At 42.0% G+C, this 25,509-nt stretch overlaps 1 protein-coding gene across 2 annotated transcripts in view; it reads right to left on the bottom strand.

Annotated features, from left to right (window-relative positions):
* The window catches only part of ARID5B (AT-rich interaction domain 5B), a 189,355-nt gene that overhangs the window by 7,125 nt on the left and 156,721 nt on the right, over positions 1–25,509 (bottom strand). For both annotated transcript variants that reach the window (XM_060125627.1, XM_060125628.1), the window contains 2 exons: positions 19,950–20,047; positions 2,356–2,554 (listed from right to left, as the gene is read on the bottom strand). In XM_060125627.1, coding sequence (XP_059981610.1) covers positions 2,356–2,554; positions 19,950–20,047 — 297 coding nt within the window. The remainder of the gene's footprint in view (positions 1–2,355; positions 2,555–19,949; positions 20,048–25,509) is intronic.

Genomic DNA, 25,509 nt, shown 5'->3' with positions numbered 1-25,509 from the left:
GCATCTTTGGGCAAGACTGAGGATGCTGGTGTAGGGATGCGTAGGAACAAAAGTTTTAAGGAACCACACCCATTTCATAGATATTTCTCCTTAAACCCACTTCAAGATAGCCCTCTGTTTTAGGGATACTTATCATCATTCTTTTCCTTTCTTTGTTTTTGTACTAATAGCTGCCTTTTCCAGTACAAATATCATTACTTGTTCTACACTAACAGTCATCATTGGTCTCGTGAGCTTATACATTACATGAAAATATAGAAAAATGACTACGGCTAGGGAAAAAGGCATATTGCATTTAAGTGTTAGTTTCTGATGGCGCTGTGGGGGAGTCTCAGCCCCACTGATGTCTCTATGACCTAGGCCTTCAGGTACATGGAGTTCTAGGTTTTTGGTTGTAAACAGGTTTAGGAGGTCATTGAAAGCTAGGCAGGAAAAAAAAAAGTAAAGGAGCCTTTTCGTAGGATGGCATTTTATGATTTGCCTTAGTATATTAAATGGTACCTTCCCACCACACAGCTTATAATCTGATTACTTGAAGACAGTGGGTTTGACTAGAAGGGCTTTTTAAGCCCTCCTATCTCCAAATTAAAAACAATGACAATAATAACAACAACAATAAAATTCAACCCCCAAACACACAGTGAGGAGAAATATACTTGCTATGTATAGAAATAGCAATACAAAATACACTATACATAGCAAGTATACACAGCAATATACTTGCTGTGTATACTTGCTATGTATAGTGTATTTCTATATATAGAGAGAGAAATATACTTGTTATATACATATAACATGGGTCTGTGTAGGAGGCGGGGAGCGATTCTGATCTTTGGGTCAACCTTGGAGAGAGGGTGTTGGATTCCAGGTTGTTTAGATAACATGATCATAATGACCTCGGTCCCTTAGATACTTGCAGTCCCTGAAGGGAACCTGTGGGGGCCTATAGGAAACAGGGAGCCTTAAGGCTTTCAGGATTTCTGTGGACTGCAGGGCACCGGGCTCTACTCCTGACAGCGGTCGCCTCCCAAGCTGACGGGCTCAGGGCAATGGCCTGAGGATTCCTCCCCCAACTCACAAAGCAGCCCTTTCAATTCTCACGCCCAGAGTGCAGCCATTCAAAGGCCAGCTGGCCTCTTGGTCCTCAGTTTGTCCCCTGGTGCTTTGGCAATGCTGTACATATGGTATCTAATAGAACTCACTGCTCCCAGGCCCTATGATAAATCACCAGACCAACAGGATAAAGGGAGAATGGAATGTAAGCCTTAACTTGGAATTTCCTTGCTTTTGGCCATTTATGTTGCAAGCTTGCAGATGTTTAGAAATCTCTGCATCATCCCCCCCCTTTTAATTATTAGAGCTTAAAATAATTATGAAACAAAAATTAAAGCAAATTTCTCTTCTTGGTACTAATAATATTATCTTCTTACACAGGAGTCAGTTGGGTAAGTTAATTTCTAGTTAGGAGGCTGGTGTGTGTGTTTTAAGCTGGTGTTTAATTAGAGAGTCTCTTATGTGTTCATTATAAACCTGATTTTTAGGGGGTGTTTAATATCAGCACCAAAGTTCCCTCTGGGGTTGAATCTTAGAACGTGCTGTCTTCAAATGTGGCTGCTAAGTTGTTTTTGGTTTGGTTTGGGTTTTTTTTTTAATGGGCGGCAGAGATTTTTTATTATTCATCTTGAAACAGAGCCCAGCTCATCCCCCATGACTGTCTGGACGATGACAGTAACGGCTTCTACCAGAGAGCTGTTGGGGGCTGTGGGTAGCTGGGGCCTGTTTTAAAAGGTTCAGAAACTACCTGTTAACAAGACAGATAATCATGGCTTCAGAGGAACCATTTCAAAATTCCCCTATAAATAATACGTACTTAAGATGTTTCTAAATTGGTCTTAACCCAAGTCTGGTACACAGAGGTCAATTAATGGAGGCAAACAAGTCTCTGAAGTTTTTAGGACAGTCCTGCAGAGACACAGCAGATCCCACAATGCGTGCTTTAAAGTCACACCAACTCCTCAGACAGGCTGGCTGTGAAATGGCAGAGAAGCCACATCTTTCGCATGGGAGTCCCTTGGCTTTCAGAGCTGAAGCTCTGGCTCCTTCTATCTCAAAGTCGGGTCTGCTCTCAGTTTTCTACAGTGTTTGCTTCCTTCTAGATCCTACTCTTGGCCTATCCCATCAATCCATGTGCTGCCCCGAAAGGCCCACTCCTCAGGGAATGGTGACGTTTAGGTGATTAGATTGCTTAGCCTGCTGGTGTCTCTGGCAGGGATGCAGCTACGGATGCAGGGCTCCAGAAGACCCCGAGGCAGGACCGACCTCACAGAGGTGTTTCTGTGGAGGAGCCCGACTCACCTCTGATGCATCCTGGGGCTTCGGGGCATTCTCTTTTTCTTTCTTGCTCTTAGAGATTTCGTGTTTGATGCGTTTGCCTCCTGATACTTTTGTTTTATTCTCGTTTTCCTGTGAATTGTTCTCCTGTTTTCGAGGTTTGATTGGAGGCAGGGGCTTATCTTCCTCTCCTTTAATAAACCTTTCATACGGCAGGATTAATCTACAAGGGTATCAGAAGAGAGGATCGGTCAGGGCAGGCAGTTCCAGTAGTGTCGATGCTATGGGGGTTTACTTTCTTGTCTCCCCGGTCAAAACCAGCACCTGGTAGCTTACATCCTGCTTTATTGCAAGACCTCTTTCTTGTTGTGCGAAGCTGTACACCGAGGATACCAATGGACACATCCAAAGTCACATCATTATCACTGCCCCTGGGACCTGGCTAAATGCTGATAACCACATCACAATAATAGCAACTATAATGCTAGCTGCCATTCATTTATCATTCTGCCAGCAGCTGTTTATTGAGCACTAACTATGTGTCAGGCAGTGTTCTAGGCACCAAGATACAGCAGCGAGCAAGATATTCAAGGCCCCTGAGGCTTACGTTCCAGTAAAGTACTAGTATGTGCCAGGTGATGCCCTAGGTACATTATATAGGTTATTTCACGTAATGCCCACAACATCCCTGTGGAGTATTTACTATTATTGTTGTTGTTATTATTATTCCCTTTTCAACAGATGAGGCAACTGAGGCCCAAAAAGGCTAAATAATTTGCCTGAGTCACCCCATTTGTTAGATGTGGAATTTGAACCTAGTTCTGCCTGTCTCCCAAGTTTGCATTCATTCATGTCAAAATACAGACCAGACACTTAAGATAAAGAGGTTACGGGAGGGGAGCGCAGCACAGCGGGAGACGGCTGTCTTACCCAGAGCTCTTAGGGGGGCAGGTGCCTCCCACAGGAGAAGCTCTGTTTTGGGGTGCCAAGTTAAAGAGGGCCCCAGAGAGAAGGCAGGCAGACAGAACGTTCAAGCCACAAAAATCAGAGGGCTGAAAAATTCAAGCATTTTAATTATATAACTTTTTAAACAAAGTACATAAAATTGCTCTAAAAAGAGAAACATCAAACAGCTCTTGTTTTAATCTGTTTTCCCTTTGCGATGTAGCGCTTGATCTGAAAGGGAAAAATAGCTGATGTAATTAAACGGGATGGATTGCATTACAATCTCAGTTTCAACTTCAGTGATTAAAGTTTTTATAATGCATTTGGTATGATTAATGACTCACTGTGGGATTAATACAAGACTCGGCCTTAAAAATATGAACTTTAATACAGCAAACATAATTTGTTTTAAATAAGACAAGTTGACTCAATGAAGAAAATGTACTTGGCTTATAAACAACATAAATCTGTTCAAATATTGGGAACCGTAATTATTTTTAAACTAAGACTCCCAGGCAAAAACTTCTTTGGCTTGGATATTCGTTAGCTATCCTAAAACTGGTTTCTAACTATGCAGTCTGGATCACAGCTACTTAAACGTACACAACTGTTCGGGTTTCTGAGTACAGACGTGGGGACATTTGCGATCGTGATATTTCACTCTTTACCAAGTAAATTATGGGGAAGTCAAATCTCAGTGTATAGCAATTAGAAACAAAAGTCATCACTGAGCATGCTCAGGCAAGGTATGTGCAAGAAGGCGTGAATAATAGTTTCGAGCCCTGCGTCTGGCAGCGGGCCAGCCATGAAGATCAACACAGCCCATGGGGAATAGTTATCTTCAGATCCCATTACAAACTGAGTTTAAACATGTTACAGCTGCTAAAACTGGAAACTGTTCTCTCTGTGTAGACTTACTAAAATAATATATGGCTGCCAAATACCTGCTTCCCACTGTAATATTACAGTTAATGTTTATATAATAAAAAGCATAACTAAGCAGAAGAGAGAAAAAAAGCAATCTTGTTCATACTTGAATGTATTCCGTCTCATCTGTAAAGTCCCCAACATTCCCCCCAGTTGCTTTTATCTGCATGGTTCTGCCAGGGACTTTATCCCCTTCAGCAGTGGCAGGTTGGGGATTTTTGTCCGGGAGCAAAATGCATTGAATATTTTAAATTAGGAAAAATATGTTAAATTGACTTTAATGAAAACATATTTTTATTGTTAGGACAGATAGGTTTGTTTTACTTTTGTTTGGTTGCCATGGGAACCCAAGGAGCACTGAAGTCCGGGGATTCCAATGGTTATTGTTTGTTGGTACCACCCTCCCCCCAAACTCCACTCTCTAATTGAGATGGTGGCACCATGAGGGAGGGACTCCCTTCACTAAGGATGACAGCATCACCTCTGAGTGTGGGGAAGGGGGTGAGAGGAAGCAGAGAACTGCCTGGGAGAGACACCCAAGGTGAGGACCCCTCACCTCAGGTCCGGAGAGTCCTGGGCCAACCCAGCTTTCTAGATGGGTGCTAAGGAGACTTTTAATTTCCTCGCACAATTTTGCAAGTTCAAGAAGCAGGGCAACACTTCTATTTCATTTCTTTCTTTTTTCCTTTTCCTTCTTTTTTTTTTTTTTTTTTTCTTCCCTTCACTCAGCTCAGCAGCTGGCTGGCTGACAGCAGTAAAAAATACATTTCACTTTGCTGGTCAAAGGCCTAAAGCCAGAAGCAGGAAATCTGGAATTAAATGTTTCTTGTATCTGGAAAGAGGCATGACTAAGGTAAAACTGAATCCAAACACAAACCCTGCTTGTTCAAGGCTTCCAGAGGGAGAGTGTGTGTGAGTGTGTGAGTGTGTGTGTGTGTGTGTGTGTGTGTGTGTGTGTGTGTGTGTGTAAAGGTCAAGTGAGTGTTTTTTTTCCCTTCTAAATCACTGAAAGATAATTATAGTGGCTCAGGGAATAAAGGCTCCCGAAATAAAACAAGAAAGGCAGCAGCTAAAAGGAAACAAGTAGAAATATGACCAGCTAAGCCCTGAAGAGCAGAGCTCTTCTCACGCGGCACACAAACAATCGCTGTTCATATAGTGATTTCCGTTTGGTACGATTTTCACTGAATGTTTTTTCAGTTATCCTGTCATGGTACAACACAATTACCCCACAGGATATGATCTTATCATCTGATTATTAGAAGTTTTTACACAGTACAGAGGACGAAAGCTATTATAGGTTTCTGAACATTTAAACGTTTAACGTACATGCGATACCATTGAAAACAGGTTAGCCAACATAAGGTCAACATTGCCCAATGCAGCAAGCGTTGTATAAAGAATTTAGTATAATGCAACATGACTGCACCTTACAACAAAGATTTAATCAGCCTCTAAACTGTGCAGATAAAAGCAAAAATGCACCCCAGCCCCTTAAGAACTCATTACACAGGAGAAATATTTTCAATGGGCTGCAACTCTAAGAATGTGGTTTGGGTTTCTGGTGGATGGAAGTAATAGGGAAGAGAAGCAATATATTCATTAGAAAATCCAGAGAAATTCCCCCTCCCACCCCCCCAATCTAATGTAGTCCGAGGATTGAAAGCTAGGCAGATAAATGGGCCTTTACTATTATCGAGATTTCAGATTAGCAAAACGCTTATTTACGATGCCATTAATGGATCTGAAATAGGTAAGCCATCGTGTATTAAAAAAATAACATCTTTCCATAGGCATAAGAATTGTAGCAGCATGAGATTTTATTTTTCCCTAGGAATAATACAAGAATAACATTTTCCACCCCAAAGCAGAAACAGTAGGGGAGCCTTTTTCTATCACAGAGATTCTTACTAAATTCAGTCACTGTGAAAAGCAAGATTTTTTTCTCCTTCTTCTTTTTTTTTCCTTAAATAAAGACAACTTAAAACCAACCCAAGTTAAAATGAACAAATCAGTGGCATTATAACCTTGATTTATCAGTGTCTGAGCCACTAAATTATCATCATACAAGAAACTGCTGGTTTGAAAAGATTTCTGCTTTGTTAAATCTCAAGTTAAATAATGGTGCTCAGTATACTAGGTTTTTAGATCTGCCTCATCTGATATTATGAAAAATTCAATACATTTCTCTTCAGCAGAAGTCAAGGGTCAGCAAATCTATTACTGTAATGTAAGTAATCTGGCAACCTGCCAACTCTCTCTCCCTTTTATTATTTTTTTAAACACGAAGGCAGATAATTTTATATTTACAAATTCTGAAATCCTCCAGGGCCCTGCCTCTCTTTCTCAACAAAAAGCAGCAGCCTCATATTCAAGAAATGAGTATTGCACATGTCCTCATCATTTGCATTTCATACAAAAGAAGAAAAGACCCTTCATCTTTATTAGGCAACATTCCCCTCCCCTCCCCATAGACAGAGGAAAAATAATGTCAAATCTCATCAGAACGAGTAACCACTAATGTCTCCCGTATTGACTAATGCTTTCATGGAATGACTGACTTTTGGGGCCAAAACATTTAGCAAACAGTGCTTAAGACGAGAAATGAGAATCCATGTATTTATAGAGCTCTGAAAAATGATATTATAAGAATGTCTAGGACTGATTCAGTCTGAAGAGTTAGAAGAAGTGGCAAATCTTTTTTTTTTTTAATTAATTAATTAATTTGTCTTTGGCCGTGTTGGGTCTTTGTTGCTGGGCGCGGGCTTTCTCTAGTTGCAGCGAGCAGGGGCTACTACTCGTTGCGGTACACGGTCTTATCATTGCGGTGGCTTCTCTTGTTGCAGAGCACTGGCCCTAGGCGGGCGGGCTTCATTAGTTGTGGCACGGGGGCTCAGTAGTTGTGGCATGCAGGCTCTAGAGCACAGGCTCAGTAGTTGTGGCGCACGGGCCTAGCTGCTCCACGGCATAGTGGCACATCTTTAGGGTTGTATTTGAACCTCAAACTTACCCTAGTTACTTCATAGGCACTTTGATGCTATCAAACCAGTGAACAATTCCAGGCCCAGATTTCTACTGGTGCCTTTGGAGCAGAATGTTTTAGGGGCAGAGGGGATAAAGTTGGCGTGCATATCAGGGCAAAAATGCTACTACTATTCTTTTAACTATTAGGTTTTATCGTGGCATTAGAAAAGAAATGACATATTGGTTCCACTGGGGCTTCAGACCTGATCTGATCCCAAACGGAGTTATTATACCTCCAAGGTGATTCCAGGGTCGATAAATTCTAAGGTTTGGCCAGACATTTCCCTTCTCAGCCAGAAACTGAAAATATATAACTTCGCTGTGAAGTGCGGGGAAGCACTCTTTCACCAAATATGGAGCCAATAGAAGGTATGTTTTTCTTTTGTGAAGATGAAGTACACACACTTGTTAAGGTTCCAAGAAACATGGAAGGTTCTAATCTCACATACTGTTCACCTCCAGCTCAAGTCACCAGACCATTACTCTAAAAATGTCTAAAGAGCATTTGTTGGCGGGGGGGGGGGGGGGATACGTACCAAAACAAAAGCCAAATACACAAATGTGCTGCTATGTCAACGTGCGGAGCAGCGGGAATGTCTCCTCAGTGGGCACAACGCTGGTTGAGTATAACTGCCATTATGCCGCTTTGTTCCTATTCTTTTAAAAGCCAAACTCCATCTAAGAAAAAATGTGGGCTCCAGATGAAGATCTCCACCGGCTTATGGTATAAGTTTCAGTGGAGCAGAAAAAAGATCAGTCACAAAGAGAGCTGAGAAAGAGGACTTGAGTGTCAGTTTCTGACAGACGAAGATGTGAACTCAAAGCTTTGAGCACCGAACCACGGAGGGAGATGCCATGCTGACATGTAGGCCACAGAGAATAAGCCAGCGGCAGGACCCACCTGAGCCAAGAAGACGGTGGGAGAATGCAACGTGGGTTCTGTGTGAAAGACTTAGCTTGCCCATGAGCTACCAACGGTAAACGGTACAGAGCTCTTTAAAAAGGAAGTAGGTATAAAGAGTACCATTTGCATTCTACTCGAAGATACCTAAAAGGCACGTGGCCCATTATCATCAACGACCATGATCAATGGCCACTCGTCTTCAGAAAACCTCTGCCTTGGGAAAATCATCAGCTCACTAGGGGCTTCATTACCTACTCAAGGGCAAGCAGAAGACGAACAAGAAAACCTTTTGGAGGCACTAATTTTCTCCCTTTGCCCCAGTCGTGGGAGAGTTGTTTCTGAGGCCCATTGATGACCCTTGGCCTTCCCGCAGTCGTGGAGTAACTGTGACCCTAACTAAGCAAAGAGGGGAAAGAAAGGTGCTGGGATCCCTGGCTCGATGGACAGTGGCTTGACTCCCATGAAGGAGGGTCAGCGTGAGAGACGCAGCTCCAGGATGACAGGCCCCTGAACTGAATACATGGGCTGTGGGAGTCAGCGGGGGTGGGGGGGTGGAGAGAAACTTCTGGGTGTTCTTCTGGATCTCTTTCAAGGGCAGATGAACATCCTTTCAAGAATAACAGACAAATACAACTACAGTGTTTTCAACGTGAGGTGCACCCCCAACATGAAGGGTCCATATGTAGAAGCACAAACAACTGTCGCATTCAAGTCCCACGTGAGACACCACACATCCCAGAGCTTCTGAAATGTTCAACAGTTCCCCCAAAATGTATCACTTTGATCAAACTCTGTAATAACTTGCACAAAACCAAAATGTTCCAAGAGGTTTTCAGTGGAAGAGTTAAGGATATATTTTAATGGTAAACAATTACATTCTTCTGTCATCTGATACTTTTTTTTTCCTTTCTTTTTTGGAAACATGCTTTCTGAATTTTCAATAGTTCCTTTGTGAAGGCATCTGTTACTCACATAATTGAAAAGATGTTTGTGCAGCGGCATGCTTGAGAATACAGTTATTTAATCTTAATGATAAAGCCCTGAGGACAGAAAATCATAAGTAGAAACCTCTTGTTATTTATCAAAAAGAAAAAGGGCTAAGACACCTCATCTATTCTCAAATTTAAATTCAGGCTGGATGAAAACTATCAATAAAACATGGAACCTGCAAAGTTTCTTAAATACTATAGCAAGGTTCAAAGGAGGTTGGGTAGGGGGAGTGGGAAGAAAACAAAAATGAGACAATAAGGGAGCTCGACAAAGAAGAAACTGCTGTTTGGCAAGCCTTTTTTGGGTCAAACAAAGAACTTGCTGTAGTTTACAGCATGACATACACACTTGATTAGTTTGTGCCTGAGGGTGTTTTTACACTCAACAGTGTAAACTCCAACTTCTATTAATTACAACTTGCATTTAGAGGCAAATTTAAGAATTTTTAAATAGAGATTTTTCAAAGGCTGTTGTTTATTTTTTTTTAAACAGAAACCAGTTTTTCTACTCCAGGGCCTGGCTGGGGTTCTGTTTTCCTTTTTAAAAGTTTCTTGAAAAATCCAGGCGTTGGAAAGTTATGAGAGCATTTTGGGCATGCTGAGTGATACGGAGGGAGGCTCTCGCTTATGAAATTACCTGACTGTCCTTTGGGGAGACATTCTCTACAGATCCTTTGGGGAGACATCCTCTACAGATGAGAAGCTGCTCCGGGCATAGGGTGCTTACATCCACCCAATTCAGGTGCCTTATAAGAACGAGCCTGATGGGGTATCACTGGAAGAGCAGCAGCAGTACCTTATTGAGTCTGCCTAAATCTCAACACTTTGTGTTAGATTTTGGGGGTTGCTGGTTGCTGATAAGGGCCAGGTGGCCTTCTGTGGGTGTGGGGAAAAGGGAGATGAGAGCGCCTGGGTGGCGGTATTACAGAAGCGTTACCAACAGAGCGCCCGTTGGCCAGAGTCCCCATTACCAAGACAGTGTTTACAAAGGAGATGCAAGTCCATAGATTGGTCGAGCCCACCATGGGTGAGGATGGGGTACGGTCTACCCACTGGACCTCAAGGCAAGAGACTGAACAGACACTGAGAGGATAAACTATAATACCTGCCTTTGGTGTATCCAATTTGGAAATTCAGCCTTAGACCCCTCCTGACTGCCCCTTCTACCAACTCATTCCCTACCTCTTGGTACACATTTCCTAGAGAAAGCTGTCCTTTTGGTTTGGATTTAATTTAATTCATTCAACCCCTAATTCTTGAGTCCCTGGTATGTTCACGACGCAGTACTGGGTGCACTGGTGAGTCTCAAGGGAAGCAATACCACAAGGTCCTTGCCCTCAAATATAATTTCTTTACTGTTTCTGAGTTCTACAACTGAATTATTTTAGGCAGTGTACGATGATCTATCTTAGGTTCTAACCGAATCTCTTTAAGGTCCGGTTCATAAATTGGTACAACCAACTGTGGAGAACAGTATGGACGTTCCTTAAAAAACTAAGAATAGAACTACCATATGACCCAGCAATCCCACTCCTGGGCATAAATCCAGAGAAAACCATAATTCAAAATGATACATGCATCTCATTGTTCACTGCAGCACTATTTACAAGAGCCAAGACATGGAAACAACCTAAGTGTCCATCAACAGAGGAATGGATAAAGAAGATGTGATACATATACACAAAGGAATATCGTATATATATTGCCATAAGAAAGAACAAAATAATGCCATTTACAGCAACCTGGATGGATCTAGAGATTGTCATACTGAGTGAAGTCAGTCAGAGAAAGACAAATCTAGAACATCACCCACATGTGGAATCTAATTTTAAAAAATGATAAAAAATGAACTTATTTACAAAACAGAAACAGACTTACAGATATCAAAAACCACTTATGGTTACCAAAGGGGAAATATGGCAGGGAGGGATAAATCAGGAGCTTGGGATTAACGTACACACACTACTATACATAAGGTAGATAACCAATGAGGACCCACTGTATAGCACAGGGAACTCTACTCAATATTCTGTGATAATCTATATGAGAAAAAATTGAATATATGTATATGTATAAATGAATCACTTTGCTTTAGACCTGAAACTAACACAACATTGTAAATCAATGATACGCCAATAAAAAAAAATCCAGTTCAAATTCTAGATCCCCCCCCCCCCCACTGGAAGACTCTGCTTATTCCATTTGGAAATTCTCTCTTCTTTCTCTGATCTCTGTTGAACTTATTATTTGTATCTATTACTTCCTTACCTAAGGTTTTTATAGCCTTAAATATTTAGCTCTCTTTCACGTATGTATGGAGTATGAGTCAGATCACACAAGACAGGGTCACACCCAGCAACCCCACGACTGGGCACATACCCATAGAAAACCATAATTCAAAAAGACACATGCACCCCAGTGTTCACTGCAGCACTATTTACAATAGCCAGGTCATGGAAGCAACCTAAATGCCCACAGACAGACGAATGGATAAAGAAGACGTGGTACATATATACAATGGAATATTACTCAGCCATAAAAAGGAACGAAACTGGATCATTTTCAGAGATATGGATGGACCTAGAGACTTATACAGAAGGAAGTCAGAAAAAGAAAAACAAATATCGTATACTAACGCATATATGTGGAATCCAGAAAAATGGTACGGATGAACGGTTTGCAAGGCAGACATAGAGACACAGAGGTAGAGAACAAACGTATGGACACCAAGGGGGTAAAGCGGGGGTTGTTGTTGTTGGTGGTGGTGGTGGTGGTGGTGGTGGTGGTGGGATGAATTGGGAGATTGGGATTGACATATATACACCAATATGTATAAAATAGATAACTAATAAGAACCTGCTGTATAAAAAAATTAAATTCAAAAAATAAAAGTTTTAAAAATAATAAAAAGAAAGCAAATTTTAGAAAAAAAAAAAAGATAGGGTCACAGCACCTCCCAGTTCTAATGAGTCGGTAGTAGTGCGTACGGGTGCCATATTGAGAAGAACTGTGAAGCTGAGCCTGGGTTCTCGGGAAGCAGCATCGTGTTCCCTTAGCGGTCTCTGCCATGAATGTGGTAGTATGGGCACCTCCTCATTTTTTGCCAGCCCTATTCTTGATAGACGTTCCAAAAACACCAACTGGCTCTTGAGGGCAGCAGCAAAGGAAAAAGGCAGTGAGTCAAATGGCGCATCTACCCGACCCAAGAAAAAGAAACTGGCCGCCAATTTCAAAAGTAATCTTAGGCTCTGCTGATAGACTGACACTGCCCACATCCCAAGAAATACTATATGCCACATCTGGGATAGCTTTGGGTATTCTAAGTGACACAAACGGGAGGCATTTACATGAGAGCAAGCCAAACTGGTGAAAGTCCATATATCGTGCTCTGAGGCTTGAATGAATGGATTAGGAAGACTTGAAGTGAGAGAGGAGCTTTGCCAAGTGTATGGAGGCCCATCACCGAGAAAAAAGAGCATGTGGAATGAGTCAGCCCCAAAAGGCAAGGTAGAGTCAGTGGGAAGCCACAGGTGTGCTGCTCAGTATGGGAAGAGCGTACAGGTGAAGAGTGCCTTCAACAGTGGTGTTTCTTCGTTGCCTTCCCACTGCAGGGCGATTAAGCAGAGACGAATTATAGCCCGATGCCAGAGACAGTTCAGTCCTCATGGAACATAGCAGCTCACAGGCGTGTTTAGTTTAGTTTACATAAAATATTTTCAGAAACTATTGGAGCCAGTATTTGTAAGTCGGGTGATTTCACATAAAAATTATCTCCGGAACACGGAAGGCGTGGAAGCACGGAGACTATATCCTTCTACGGCAGTAAGTGTCGCTGATCCCACCGGGCCTCTCTCGCGCCCGGCTGTGTGTTTTGCACTTTCCAGCCTGGCCACACCTGTGCTCACCCATGCTACCTGCCCCCATCAACATCTGTGTGTGTGACCACTGCTTCTCCAGTGACCGGGTGAGAGGGACCAGTTTCCTAAATTTCCTGTCTGTTGCTGACTGATACTTTTGTAAAATACCATAAAAAGGAATTAACAGGAAAATGAGAAATTTTAAAAGACATACAAAATGCAAACCCCCATTAAAAAAAAAATTCAACAGACAAAAAATTATTCTGGCAAACTGCCATGTAAGTGTATCAGTGCTTATGCGTAGCTGCCCCATTCACAGAGCACAGATGGGCCAGAAGAACCTCACTTGAGTAACACTGTCTAGAGGATTGCTAAAGGATCCCCGCAATCTGTGAACCCGGCCTGTGGCCTCCTCAACCGTGTGCTGACTAACTGAGTCCCTTAGAACCTGGTGTATGTCTGGCATTTACCTTGCAGCACATACTTATCTTATTTAAAACGTGAACCTCTCACACACCGCCTTCCACCTTCAGAGAAAAAAAGGCCGAAGCTCCATCTGACTATCACTGGGCTTCTGCCCAAACGCATGGGGCTTGGGTGCAGCTCACCCCACGTCACTGCCCAGGAAAACGCCTCAGCCAGGCGGCAGGACAGTCTCACCCCAGGAATGCTTGTGGGAAAAGGGTAGAGGGTAGACTTTGAAATTGGGCATTGAGTACATAAGAAGGTGAGGCATAATTGTTCATTTCCCCCACAAACAAATCCATTTGTTTATGATTTTCTAACTACTCAGAAAAGCACATCATAAAGTACTTTTGCCTTAATGCTCCTTTTAAAATCCCTAGGAACAATTTCATGTGCTCCACAGACACAGACCATGTAATTTATTCAGGAAAATTAAAACCAGTAATCTGGTATTCTGTGTAAAGATTTTTTCCCCCTTGCATGTGCTTAAAAAACATTAAAAAAAAGAAAAGAAAAGAAAACAAATCTGCATGTGAAAACAGTCTTTAAAGTGAATTACTATTCCAGAAAGATCAAGCTAAGAGAATTCCACTAAAGTAACCATTTTCCTTTTTGTTCCTTTACTGATAAAAGAAAGTTATTCGGGGCATCTTCAACGAAGAGTTGAACGAGAAAGAAAATGTTCCACTGAGAAGTGTCCTGCACAGAAGGAGGTGGGCATTTTCCTTTGCATTATAATCTACAGTAACTTTATCTATAAATCCCGAACAAGAAGTGTCCAGGATAACCACACTTCATAAGCTTTGCTGAGCTGGAGACATCTACATAGCAACAGTCTTTCGATGGGGAAACATTAATGCTTTTTATATTGGTGATCATCTGTAACATGAGCAATTAAGTACAGTACTAATGGACTGTGGCCAGGAGCCTGGTACTAATATTAAAAACTGACAGAGATGAATAGGTTTGGAAGCAAAACCAGGCTGACAAAGACATTTTTATGAAGTGCTTGGACCTATTTGATTTAAACCAATCAGAGGCAAGTTTGGACCCGTCAGGCCTTCAGCGACAATGATGCATTCACAGGCATTGTACCTACCATTCCTGCTATGCCTTAAATAAAAACAACATTGATTCTTTTCAACAACTTGCACTTTCATTATTACACTCATTAATAAACCAAAAGTGCCCAACTAATATATACAAGTAACATTTACTGAGGGAACCGGCTACTTTTTTCTTGTTGGAAAATGAAAACATTTACTGGAAGCATGAACCACACTGCATGAAAAATAAATCAGTGGATAATGCGTAGTAGATCACTCATTGCTTCTTCATCTTCTAGGAAAGCAAAGCTGGTGGTAGGGAAACAGGAAAAGGAGCCAGTCCCTATATTAGAGTGAAAACGAGAGCCCAGGTGAGCCGGCAGCAGAGGGGGAACTCCAGTCATTCTCATCTGGTTTGGAAGGCTTTAAACATTGCCAAGGGCATCTCCAGACTAGATGTTTGCTCACAAAACCCTGGCCCTTTAAAACTCCCTGAACCTTCTGGAAGACAATGGCCTTTCACCATTCTGGTCACCTCTGTTTTCATTGTGTTAGCACAGCCTGTAAGTAGCAAGAATGAGTGAAGTCTGCCAAAATCACTCAACACAGTTGCAGTCAAGAGCTTCAGCCTTTTCTCTGACCAAAGCGTAACCGGTTCAAGTCCCTGGACAGATCTGAGTGTATACTCTTCCCTTCTTCGGTAGAACCATCAAAGAGAAGTAAGACATCTAGCGCAGTCATTCCCAGACATTTCTCCCCACCACAACACACAGGAGTGTGGGTGACTCCTTTAGAGCGTGGTTCAAATGAGTGAGGGTGGCATTACGGTAAGTAGAGTCTGATTTCTTTAAAAAAAAAATACCAATATTTGCAGATGATTGATTTAACTATTAGAGATTACTAATTATTCATGACATCCCTTGTATCTGACCACAACAATGCAAGAGGGACTTAGATGGCGAAAGGAAATGCCTACTGTAAAACTCTTAGAGGAAAACACAGGCAGAACACTCTTTGACGTAAATCGCAGCAGTATCTTTTTGGACCCACCTCCTAGAGTAATGAAAATTAAAACAAAAATAAACAAATGGGACCTGATTAAACTTAAGAGCTTTTGCACAGCAAAGGAAACCATAAGCAAAATGAGAAGACAACCCTCAGAATGGGAGAAAATATTTGCAAATGATGTGACCGACGACGAGGGATTAATCTCCAAAATATACAAACAGCTCATGCAGCTCGGTATCAAAACAAAACCAAAAACAACCCAATCTAAAAACAGGCAAAAGACCTAAATACACATTTCTCCAGAGAAGACATACACGTGGCCAAAAAGCACATGACAAGATGCTTAACATCTCTAATCATTAGAGAAATGCAAATCAACACTACAATGAGGTATCACCTCACACCAGTCAGAATGGCCATCATCAAAAAATCTACAAACAGTAAATGCTGGAGAGGGTGTGGAGTAAGGGGAACCCTCTTGCACTGTTGGTGGGAACGTAAATTGGTGCAACCACTATGGAGAACAGTATGGAGGTTCTTTAGAAAAACTAAAACAGGGCTTCCCTGGTGGCGCAGTGGTTGAGAGTCCGCCTGCCGATGCAGGGGACACGGGTTCGTGCCCCGGTCCGGGAGGATCCCACATGCCGCGGAGCAACTAAGCCCATGAGCCACAGCTACTGAGTCTGTGCTCTAGGGCCCACGAGCCACAACTACTGAGCCTGAGTGCCACAACTAATGAAGCCCGTGCGCCTAGAGCCTGTGCTCCGCAACAAGAGAAGCCACTGCAAAGAGAAGCCTGAGCACCTCAACAAAGAGTAGCCCCCGCTTACTGCAACTAGAGAAAGCCCGCGCACAGCAACGAAGACCCAAAGCAGCCAAAAAAAATAAATAACTTATTAATTAATTAATTTGAAAAACACAGACTCTTTAAAAAAAAAAAAGATGCATGCACCCCAGTATTCACTGCAGCACTATTTACAATAGCCAAGACATGGAAGCAACCTAAATTTCCATTGACAGAGGAATGGAGAAAGAAAATATGGTACATATGTACAATGGAATATTACTCAGCCATAAAGAAGGACGAAATAATACCATCTGCAGCAACATGGATGGACCTGGAGATTATCATACTAAGTGAAGTAAGTCAGAGAGAGAAAGACAAATATTATATGATATCACCCATATGTGGGATCTAGTTTTAAAAAAATATAAAAATGCACTTATTTTACCATACAGAAACAGACTTACAGATATCAGAAACCACTTACGGTTACCAAAGGGGAAATATGGCGGGGAGGGATAAATCAGGAGTTTGGGATTAACGTACACACACTACTATACGTAAGGTAGATAACCAACAAGGACCCACTGTATAGCACAAGGAACTCTACTCAATACTCTACGATGGCCTATATGGGAAAAGAATCTGAAAAAGAATGGATACATGTATATCTATAACTGAATCACTTAGTTGTACACCTGAAACAAACAACATTGTAAATCCACTATACTCCACTGTAAAATAAAAATTAAGACAAAGAAAGGAAATGCAAATGCCAAGAACGGGTTAAGGACCATGCTAATCACCCTGGAACAGCTGTGCTCCAACCTGGGTTTCAGGTTCTGTGCAGGGATTTCTATGTTGGGGGCCCCGTGGGGTGCCCACAGCTGACTACTGTCTCTCAACTCCAGATCCACTCTTCTGTGCTCTGCTTGGTGATGCTGGGACCGGGACAACATAAATTACATGTCTCTCTTGTCAGCTGTCTTCCTATTGGGGTTCTGCAAGTGGGGCCCTAGCAGGCCAGGGGAAGGGAGAAGGGACCACCTTCCCTTTTGCTTGCTGTTCATTTCAGTGCCAACCCAACAGTGACGTAGCAGCAGCAGTTGGTTCCACCCTGTCGCATCTTTCAACAATCCCTGAGTAGTTTCAGTGCATTTCCTCTGAGGTCTGGCCCCAGCCACAGAGCATGCCTCTTCAGGACTGCGCCCAGCTCCACGGTGCCTCTCCTCTGAGACCCTGAAGGACCAGTACTGGCTGGGCGCCTCTACCTATGAGAGATCTGAACCCCAGTTTGGTGAAGTCCACTCTCCAAACTTCTGGGTGGTGATAACCTACCTTTTCTCTATTCCTTCAACCCTAGGAAACCTATAGCTACTGCCTCCATAGTAGTGGACTGCTTCACACCAACGCTTGTTAAGCAGTTCCCTACAGTAAATTCTCTTTGTTGAATACTTAGTGTGGATTTTTATTTTCCTTCCTGGATCCTGACTGATACACTGACCGAACAAATTCTAGATTTGGAGGAGTAACCGACATAGCTTTTCAAAAAATGTATTCCAGCGGGAGACTAAACCTTTATGAAGTCTGCTCCCAAGAATGAGAGAAGAAAAATCTCTAAAAATCTTTAATAATGTTTTCAGTTGCTAAAGTTGGAGGTATCTCTATTAGAATTTTCCATTTTGACTGACTGAAGGCATGTGGGATTCTACTACTCCAGGAAGAGGTAAATCATAAAACAAAAGTACACAACCTTCAAAAGAACATATCTTGGCATTTCATTTAAGATTGAAGCTATTTTTATGCACACAACTGCTTGAGTAAATTAAACACACAGCCACACACACACACACACACACACACACACACACACACACGTACCTAGTACTATGGAATCCAATCCTTTTTCTATCCCAAACCGTATCTGTTTTTTGACCATGTGATGCTTTCTAATACATTTGATTAATTTTTCACTCTAACTAGGTGAGCCAGCTCCCAGCTGAGATAACACTCCTTTTTCAAATTTTAATTGCTATCTGGTCCTTTAAGTGTGATGGTTCACATGCTGGGGACGTTGGCACATGGAGCTAAGGGAGGTTCACTATCTGAAAGTAGAGACAGTGTTGCTAATGAAAATGTTTTGATTAAAGCCTTGACTCATAATCAAAACAAGATGACTATGGTACCTCAGACACTACAGAACACTCATGCCAGGTACCAGTGCCTTTTCATACTAGAACTTCAGTGCTGTTAAGTGTTAGGTACAGTGAGGGTGCGGGCTTTTATATTAAATACTGCGAGAAATAACACATTTAAAAAATTCGTGCAGTATACTGCAAACAATGCTATGAAAAGTAATAATTTGAATTCCTGTTATCAATTTTTTAAAAATCCTTCTGCATTATAACACTGTCAAGTAAGGCAATCTCTTGGGAATACTTTGTGAGAATTTTTCGTAGGGTACTAAACCCAGCTCAATTTTCTATGATTATACCTATAAAAACATTCCAAGTTTCACTGAATGGCCATGCTAAAAGAGGCTCTGTGTTAAGTGCAATGCAGATAAAAATATAATTGGGCTCAAAAGAAATATGACTAAGAGTTGATGTGTGAGGTGACATTATCTGAAGATGCATTTGTATGATCCAGAGACGGGTGTTAAGCATGTGGGTTGAAGTTGGAATGGGAACTGACTATGTGAAGAGCAACCATCAAATTTAGCACTTGTGTTTTAGTTTTCAAAGGAGGAAGCTAACTGGCCCGTTTGCTCAGCTGACCGTGTCTTGACTTCGTTCCATCCATGGCCATCATTAAAACACAGACACCTCTACTTGGATCTCACAAGCTCTGAATCTGAAACCGTGAAGCCAAGTCGGTCAACACTACTGCAGGGAAATGCCAGTGATAAGGAACTTGTTATGACCTAAAGAAATTAAGTAGGGGCTGGAAGTACAGAGCAAGGATAACGTGTGATTTATGCTAACTGGTCTCCAGCATTGTGGGTAACACAGTCCTAATGCAAAGGGGAAGAATTCCTGAGGATACAACCCTCATAGGAGGCCAATTTGGCATTATTTCTTGTTTGCATTATCATCACCTTTCTAAGAGAAGCTGAAATTATTAGAAAACCAAACCACACAGAGCTTGGCAAGAAAGGATTTCCTGGGTCGAAAGCATTAGAAGAAGAACACCAAGATGGGAAAAAACAATGGATCTTATCTGGGACCAATTTTCTTATTAAAGAAATGCTTACTTTTCAATATTAATACAGTCAACATTAACACTTTTCAATATTAATGCAGTTACTTGGCAACCTCATAGTAACACCACAGACCCCAGAATCTCGAAGTTTTCCAGAAGCTGAAAGTTCTCATAGTAAATAAACCTACAGAGTACAGAGAACATATTGAATAATGTATGCTTGCGGGGGGGAGGGGTAAGTATTATCAGGCAGGTGGTCACAGGATAAAACCAAACTAAACGAACTTAATCTAAATTCATCCCTTATAACCAGAGAAAGCCATGTTCCCTAAAAATCACAAGGCAGTATGCAAAGTAAAATGCCAGAGGGATATTTTCTGTTTCCTAAAAGGTCTTATGCTTGACCAATTAACTTCCAATTAACACACTTGTAATTAATCAACGACTTTCCAAGAAAGGGTGCCTTACCTTTCATAATGTCTGCGGGTACAAGTGGCGGCACTGGTGCTCCCAGGATTACCGCCTAATTCATCATAAATATGTTTCCATTGACGGCGTGCTGTTATCTGAAAAAAGTGGCAATGAGAAATTTAATCTTGCATCATACGAGATTCACAGTGCCAGGATTCAATACATACGCAACAGTCTATTCTGGAAACCCAGAAACAGAGAAGTCCAAATGAATACATGGGAGACTTACGGGCTTATAGTAAGATCTCACTTTTAGCATTTTTCTTTACAGTTAAAATGGAATTCTGCTCTGGGCTCTACATTTTGTCACCCGTAGCGCATTTTTATCTGAGGCATCTCCCTGGATATTCATGTAGTTATTAGCCCCCAAGGTCCCAAACTTACATTCTGTTCCTTTATGTCATGGGATAAAGCATCAAAATAAAATAAGACTTCAGCTAAAATATATCTTAGTGTACCAGTTGAAATGAATCAGAATTAACATTACTTGCTTAAGGGATATGGTCATGGTGGCTGAGTACACAGGTAAAGACAGAGTTTTCATAAAACATGCTTTTGTATCTTCTGGTTTTTCAACTATTGTGATGTGTTGCCTACTTTAAAGACTAAAAAAAAATTCCTACACAAATTAATTAAAATGATCAAGTTGGTTATGAAATGTATGGTCATCTCAGGCTGTATTTTTACGCCAGCTCCTCTAACCATCAGAACAAAACCAAAATCTGAAACTGTCTATGTCACAAGCTGTTTATTTTTCTTCACTTAGGTCAGGAAAATGGGATATCCATCAAATCCTATGAAAATTAACATATTCCAAAGTCAAAATGTAAGCTCTGTATTTTACTGAGTTGGGTGAATAAAAACAAACAGCTTGCAACATACCGAAAGGCATACTATGGTCTTGGTTTTTTTTTTTCCTTTAATTTTTATATATAAATTAAGATTTTACAAAATAACAGATGCATGATCTAGCAAATGATTCATTTGGAGAAACCACGTCACTTACTACATCTGAGCAATCTAGTGTTTCCTTGAAACTGGGAAGACCGAGCAAGTTCTGAGATCTTTGTGAACATTTCTAAACAGGGCTCCAGGAAAAAACTCTGTTAGTGGAATGTGCAGGGGGCAGGGCGTGGCAGAGGTACCAGTGGCATTTAAACAATCAGAACAGGAGGCTTCTTTTGAAAAACACCCGCAGAGCTGCCAGCGGAGTTCACTTAGGGGCTAGAGGCAGCAATGCGTGAAAAAAAATCTCAGCGTGCATCCAGGGGCTCTGTGATTGCGATCTAAGGAGGAGAAGGGTGGTTACATATCATAGGGTAAATGGTACCCTTTCCATTTCAAATAAAAAGAACCCCTTCATTTCCATAAACCCTTCTTAACAGACCCAAGTAGGACCTCGAGACAGTGTGAGTTTTGCATTGTTCAATTTCCCATGAAGCATTCTTGGACCAATTTGTTTCAATAGTTCTTGTTAGCCTGAGCCACCTCTTAGATCTACTAGCAGGTATAACTAAAAATCCTCCTGTATTTGTAGCTTGGTTTAGATTATAATAATAAATGTTTTTTCAAGCCCCTTTAAAAATACTGAAAATACATATTTTGGTAATTATTTTATATTTAGTTACAATCTCCCTCCAACCTTTTAAATATTACCGTTTCAGGCTGATCCATTCTAGACCTGTGTATCACAGAAGAATGAACAGGTTCCCCTTCTTCCAAGTATCTACCTTATTCCTCAAAGCCCTTAGAATACTGAGTCCCTTGAAACATATTCCCTTCCCTCAGGTGAGGTGCGGGCCCTGGAAAATAGCCTATGTGTGTTCCTGCAATCACTTCAGAAAGAAACAATCACTCTTGTCATTCTTGTATCTCTTGTGTACACTGTATTTTATATTTTGTAAAGAGTTTTCATATCCATGATATCATTTAATCCTCCTATCAGCCTGTGAGGCAGGCAGATTATAGGAATCTCATTCACAGACCAAGGAAAGAAGTCTCAGAGAGGCTGCACGACTTCCCTAAGGACACACAGCAGCAGAGTGGGAATGTCAGGATTCATACCGATGTCTTATGGTCCCAAGAGCAGACTTTTTTCCACTACATCAAAGCAGCCTCCATATCAGAATGACCTGATGAACAGTGTAGCAGGGTGACAATATAGAACTCCAGGGGCCTTTTGCTTCGAAGGAAGGAGATAACTGTGGGACCCATAGCTTCTGCTACAATTTCTCAAATTCTCACTAGTGGGAACATAGCATCGCTACTGCGAGGTCAGCAAGAATGTAAGGGGGTGGGTTGGGTTACCAATGCTCTGAGATATTACTCTCTTAAAGTAAAACCATTAAAACTGTGGTTCCTGCCACCCTGCCCCCTTGTGTCTCTAGTTAGAACATAGGTTCACCATTAAATCACGGATAAGCCCCAATTATACCAGAATCCATCCATTCACTCATCCATTCACTCACCAAACATTTATTGAATATCTCCCATTTGTTGGGTACTGTGCTAGCAGCTGGGTGGCAACAGTGAAAACCCAACACCCAAGATGACTGCATCCTAGTGGCAGATACCCAAAAATAAACAAATGACCAAATATATAAACAGTACTACTGACTGTGAAAAATATAATGAACAAGAGGCCACTGCTGACAGGGATATGTGTGGAAACTGGCCGTGTTCCCTACCCACAACCCATCATCCAGACTAGGGGATGCCCTGTTAAACACATGCCTATGACAGAAATGACAAAACTTCTTGGAGAATAGATAATGAATTATCAAAAGGAAAAACAAAAACTCTTCCTGACGCTAGGACTGAAGCTGCGGCAGCGGGAAGCCAGCATCAGTCACCACTTGGCATTAGTAAACCGTATGCGGCTGGCTAGGGGTCTGTGTCAGCCCCCCGCTAGCAGGTTCTGCTGTTTCAATACAGTTTTTACCAGTGGAGAAAAGACAAGGGCCGGGCCTTCAAGGAAGTGGGTTCTCAACTGTTTACTGAACTTCCACTGGCCAGCCTGGATGAATCAGGCCATTTTGAGATATTTTCTTTCCACAGGAAAGTCATAAAATGTGCTCTTTCCAACTGCTCAACGCCTTTAAGTACACAGTTCTCCTGGGTATACATCTCTTATTTTTTGTGCCCAGATGCGCTTTCAATTCAAACGCTGACCATAGGCTGTACAGCAAAGGAACGTCTAAATCCTCGCCTTGTCCAAACCTACAGGGGGTCTCAGAGCCCTGTGAGGAGAGATAGGAGGACGCAGCTGGGACAGCTCCTGGGCATCATGCCCCCACCTGTGTACATCTGCCTTCTGTACTAACAGGCTTTCGTCGTGCCTAGGCATGCATTGGCTTTGGGTTTTTATTCTGTTGTCCTCTCTGGATGTGTGTAAGCTTTAAACCCAGTCTCAGGCAGAAGCAATGTCTGCCTCCTGGTATCTGGCCCCCAGCCCCATTCAGCTGGAAGGTTTGATCCAGCCATGGGGTTAGCTTGATCAACTCTCTCATAAAGCCTCAGGCTTCCTGGACATGTTCATGTTTCAACCTGACCTTCTATTATTTTAGGTTTTTAAGGATACAAAGAACTCTGGCTGTCTGTTTCCTAAAGAAAATTCATCCAAGCAGTGGGATTCCTGACATCAACACATCTGCTGCTGCTTACCATTCTAGGACACTACCAGGTACAGAAGCGGAAGGGAGGGTGGAGGGTTGAGGGTGGGGTGATAGCATGAGAAGAAAGAGACGTCACCGCTTTTAAGGGTTCACGATCTAGCAGGATTCATAACGCATACCATTAACCATAAAGCAAGACGGAAAACCGAGTGGACCACACCCAGGTAAAGTAAACCAATGTAGGTGCATATGAAACTTAATCTCACTTTGAAGACACTTGATAGTTACTTCTTTCCCTAGTGTGGATAAGACCCAAGGAACTCTGTGAAAAGCACTCTACACCTATCATGTTCATGAAGTTTTCACTGCTTATGAATACAGTCGCCTCTCTGCATCCACAGACCCCTGCAGATAGCAAAATTTGCGGACGCCTAAGTCCCATATAAAATTTGCATATAACATATGCCCGTCCTTCTGTATATTTTAAATCATCTCCAGATTGGTTATACTACTGAATACAATGTAAATGCTATGTAAATAGTTGCCGGTACTTGGCAAATTCAAGTTTTTCTTTTTGGAACTTTCTGGAATTAAAAAAATTTTTTTTCCGATCCAAGACTGGTTGAATTTTCAGATGTGGAACCCTCAGATACAGAGGGTAGACTGTACAGTGGTTTTCAAACTGCTTTTTAGAATTCAGGTGGTGTTTTAAAAGGTGGTGTGAAACTAACTCTCAACAATGCTAATCCCTGCCAAGAAAATGGGCCCAGTGAGTGGGAAAGGAATCTGTCCCTCCCATGGTTTTATTTGATGGAAATAGTCTGTCGGGCTTCCCTGGTGGCGCAGTGGTTGAGAGTCCACCTGCCAATGCAGGGGACACGGGTTCATGCCCCGGTCCGGGAATATCCCACATGCCGCGGAGAGGCTGGGCCCGTGAGCCATGGCCGCTGAGCCTGCGCGTCCGGAGCCTGTGCTCCGCAACGGGAGAGGCCACAACAGTGAGAGGCCCGCGTACAGCAAAAAAAAAAAAAAAAAAAAAAAGTCTGTCACTTTAAAAAAAATTGGAAAACTGTTTAACCCAAGATACAGTCTTGGAGGCTTTATTTTCCTACCTTTGAGGTCACTAGGATGAAATAATTTTGGTATTTTTGTGGACTGGTGAGGAAACAGTCATCTTTTAGGACAACAGTGCTTCCACTATTGTATTAACTGTAAGAATGTGTAGGACGTTATGAAGTCAGAAGGAGAGTTTGCCTGCGAGCAGTGTTGCCCCAGCTGCTGTGAGAAAGCCTTTTTCCTCAGGACACCTTGAGGGTGGACTGAATTCAAGGAAGATGACTTTTTTTTCCTGGTAGTACTCCAGGAACTGGAGCCTTTCAAAGCGATATGACATCATCTTTGGCCTCGAGAATTTTGAATTAAGCGAGAGGCTTTGTCTGTCCAGAGAACTAGGGTTAGATTCAGAGGATGCCTTGAAATGATGTCAAAGCCAGAATCTGATGTCAAAGCCTAATCCTTCCAGCAAGAAGACAAGTGACTTCTTCCAGTTGGGAAATAATGGTCCGGTCTCACCCATGGGGCGAGGCGGGGCTGTGAGCTGACATTCTTAGAAGGCAGCACTTGCATGGTCCTCTGCCTCTAGGATAAGATTTACTCAAGACCCATTTCCCGACTCAACCTCTCTCCAAATATTGCCTCTGGCTTGCCATCAAATGTTTAGCCAAATGGAAATCACTTTAGCAAACCATCATCAACACGCTGCATCCTGGTAATACCCCAAGCTACTCTGCAAGCTTTAACTGCTTCACCAGACACTGATGTGAAGACCTCCTTAGCTCATCAGCAAAACTTGATTCAGTTCTGCCTCTTCCACTGCAGGTGACCCAGACTCTCAAATGTTTGGAAGGAGAAATTGGATATATGACTGTTAAAGAAGGGTCCTC

Source organism: Lagenorhynchus albirostris, chromosome 16 (assembly GCF_949774975.1).
Source record: "Lagenorhynchus albirostris chromosome 16, mLagAlb1.1, whole genome shotgun sequence".
Lineage (NCBI taxonomy): Eukaryota > Metazoa > Chordata > Mammalia > Artiodactyla > Delphinidae > Lagenorhynchus > Lagenorhynchus albirostris.
This window is presented reverse-complemented; position numbering and strand designations above follow the sequence as displayed.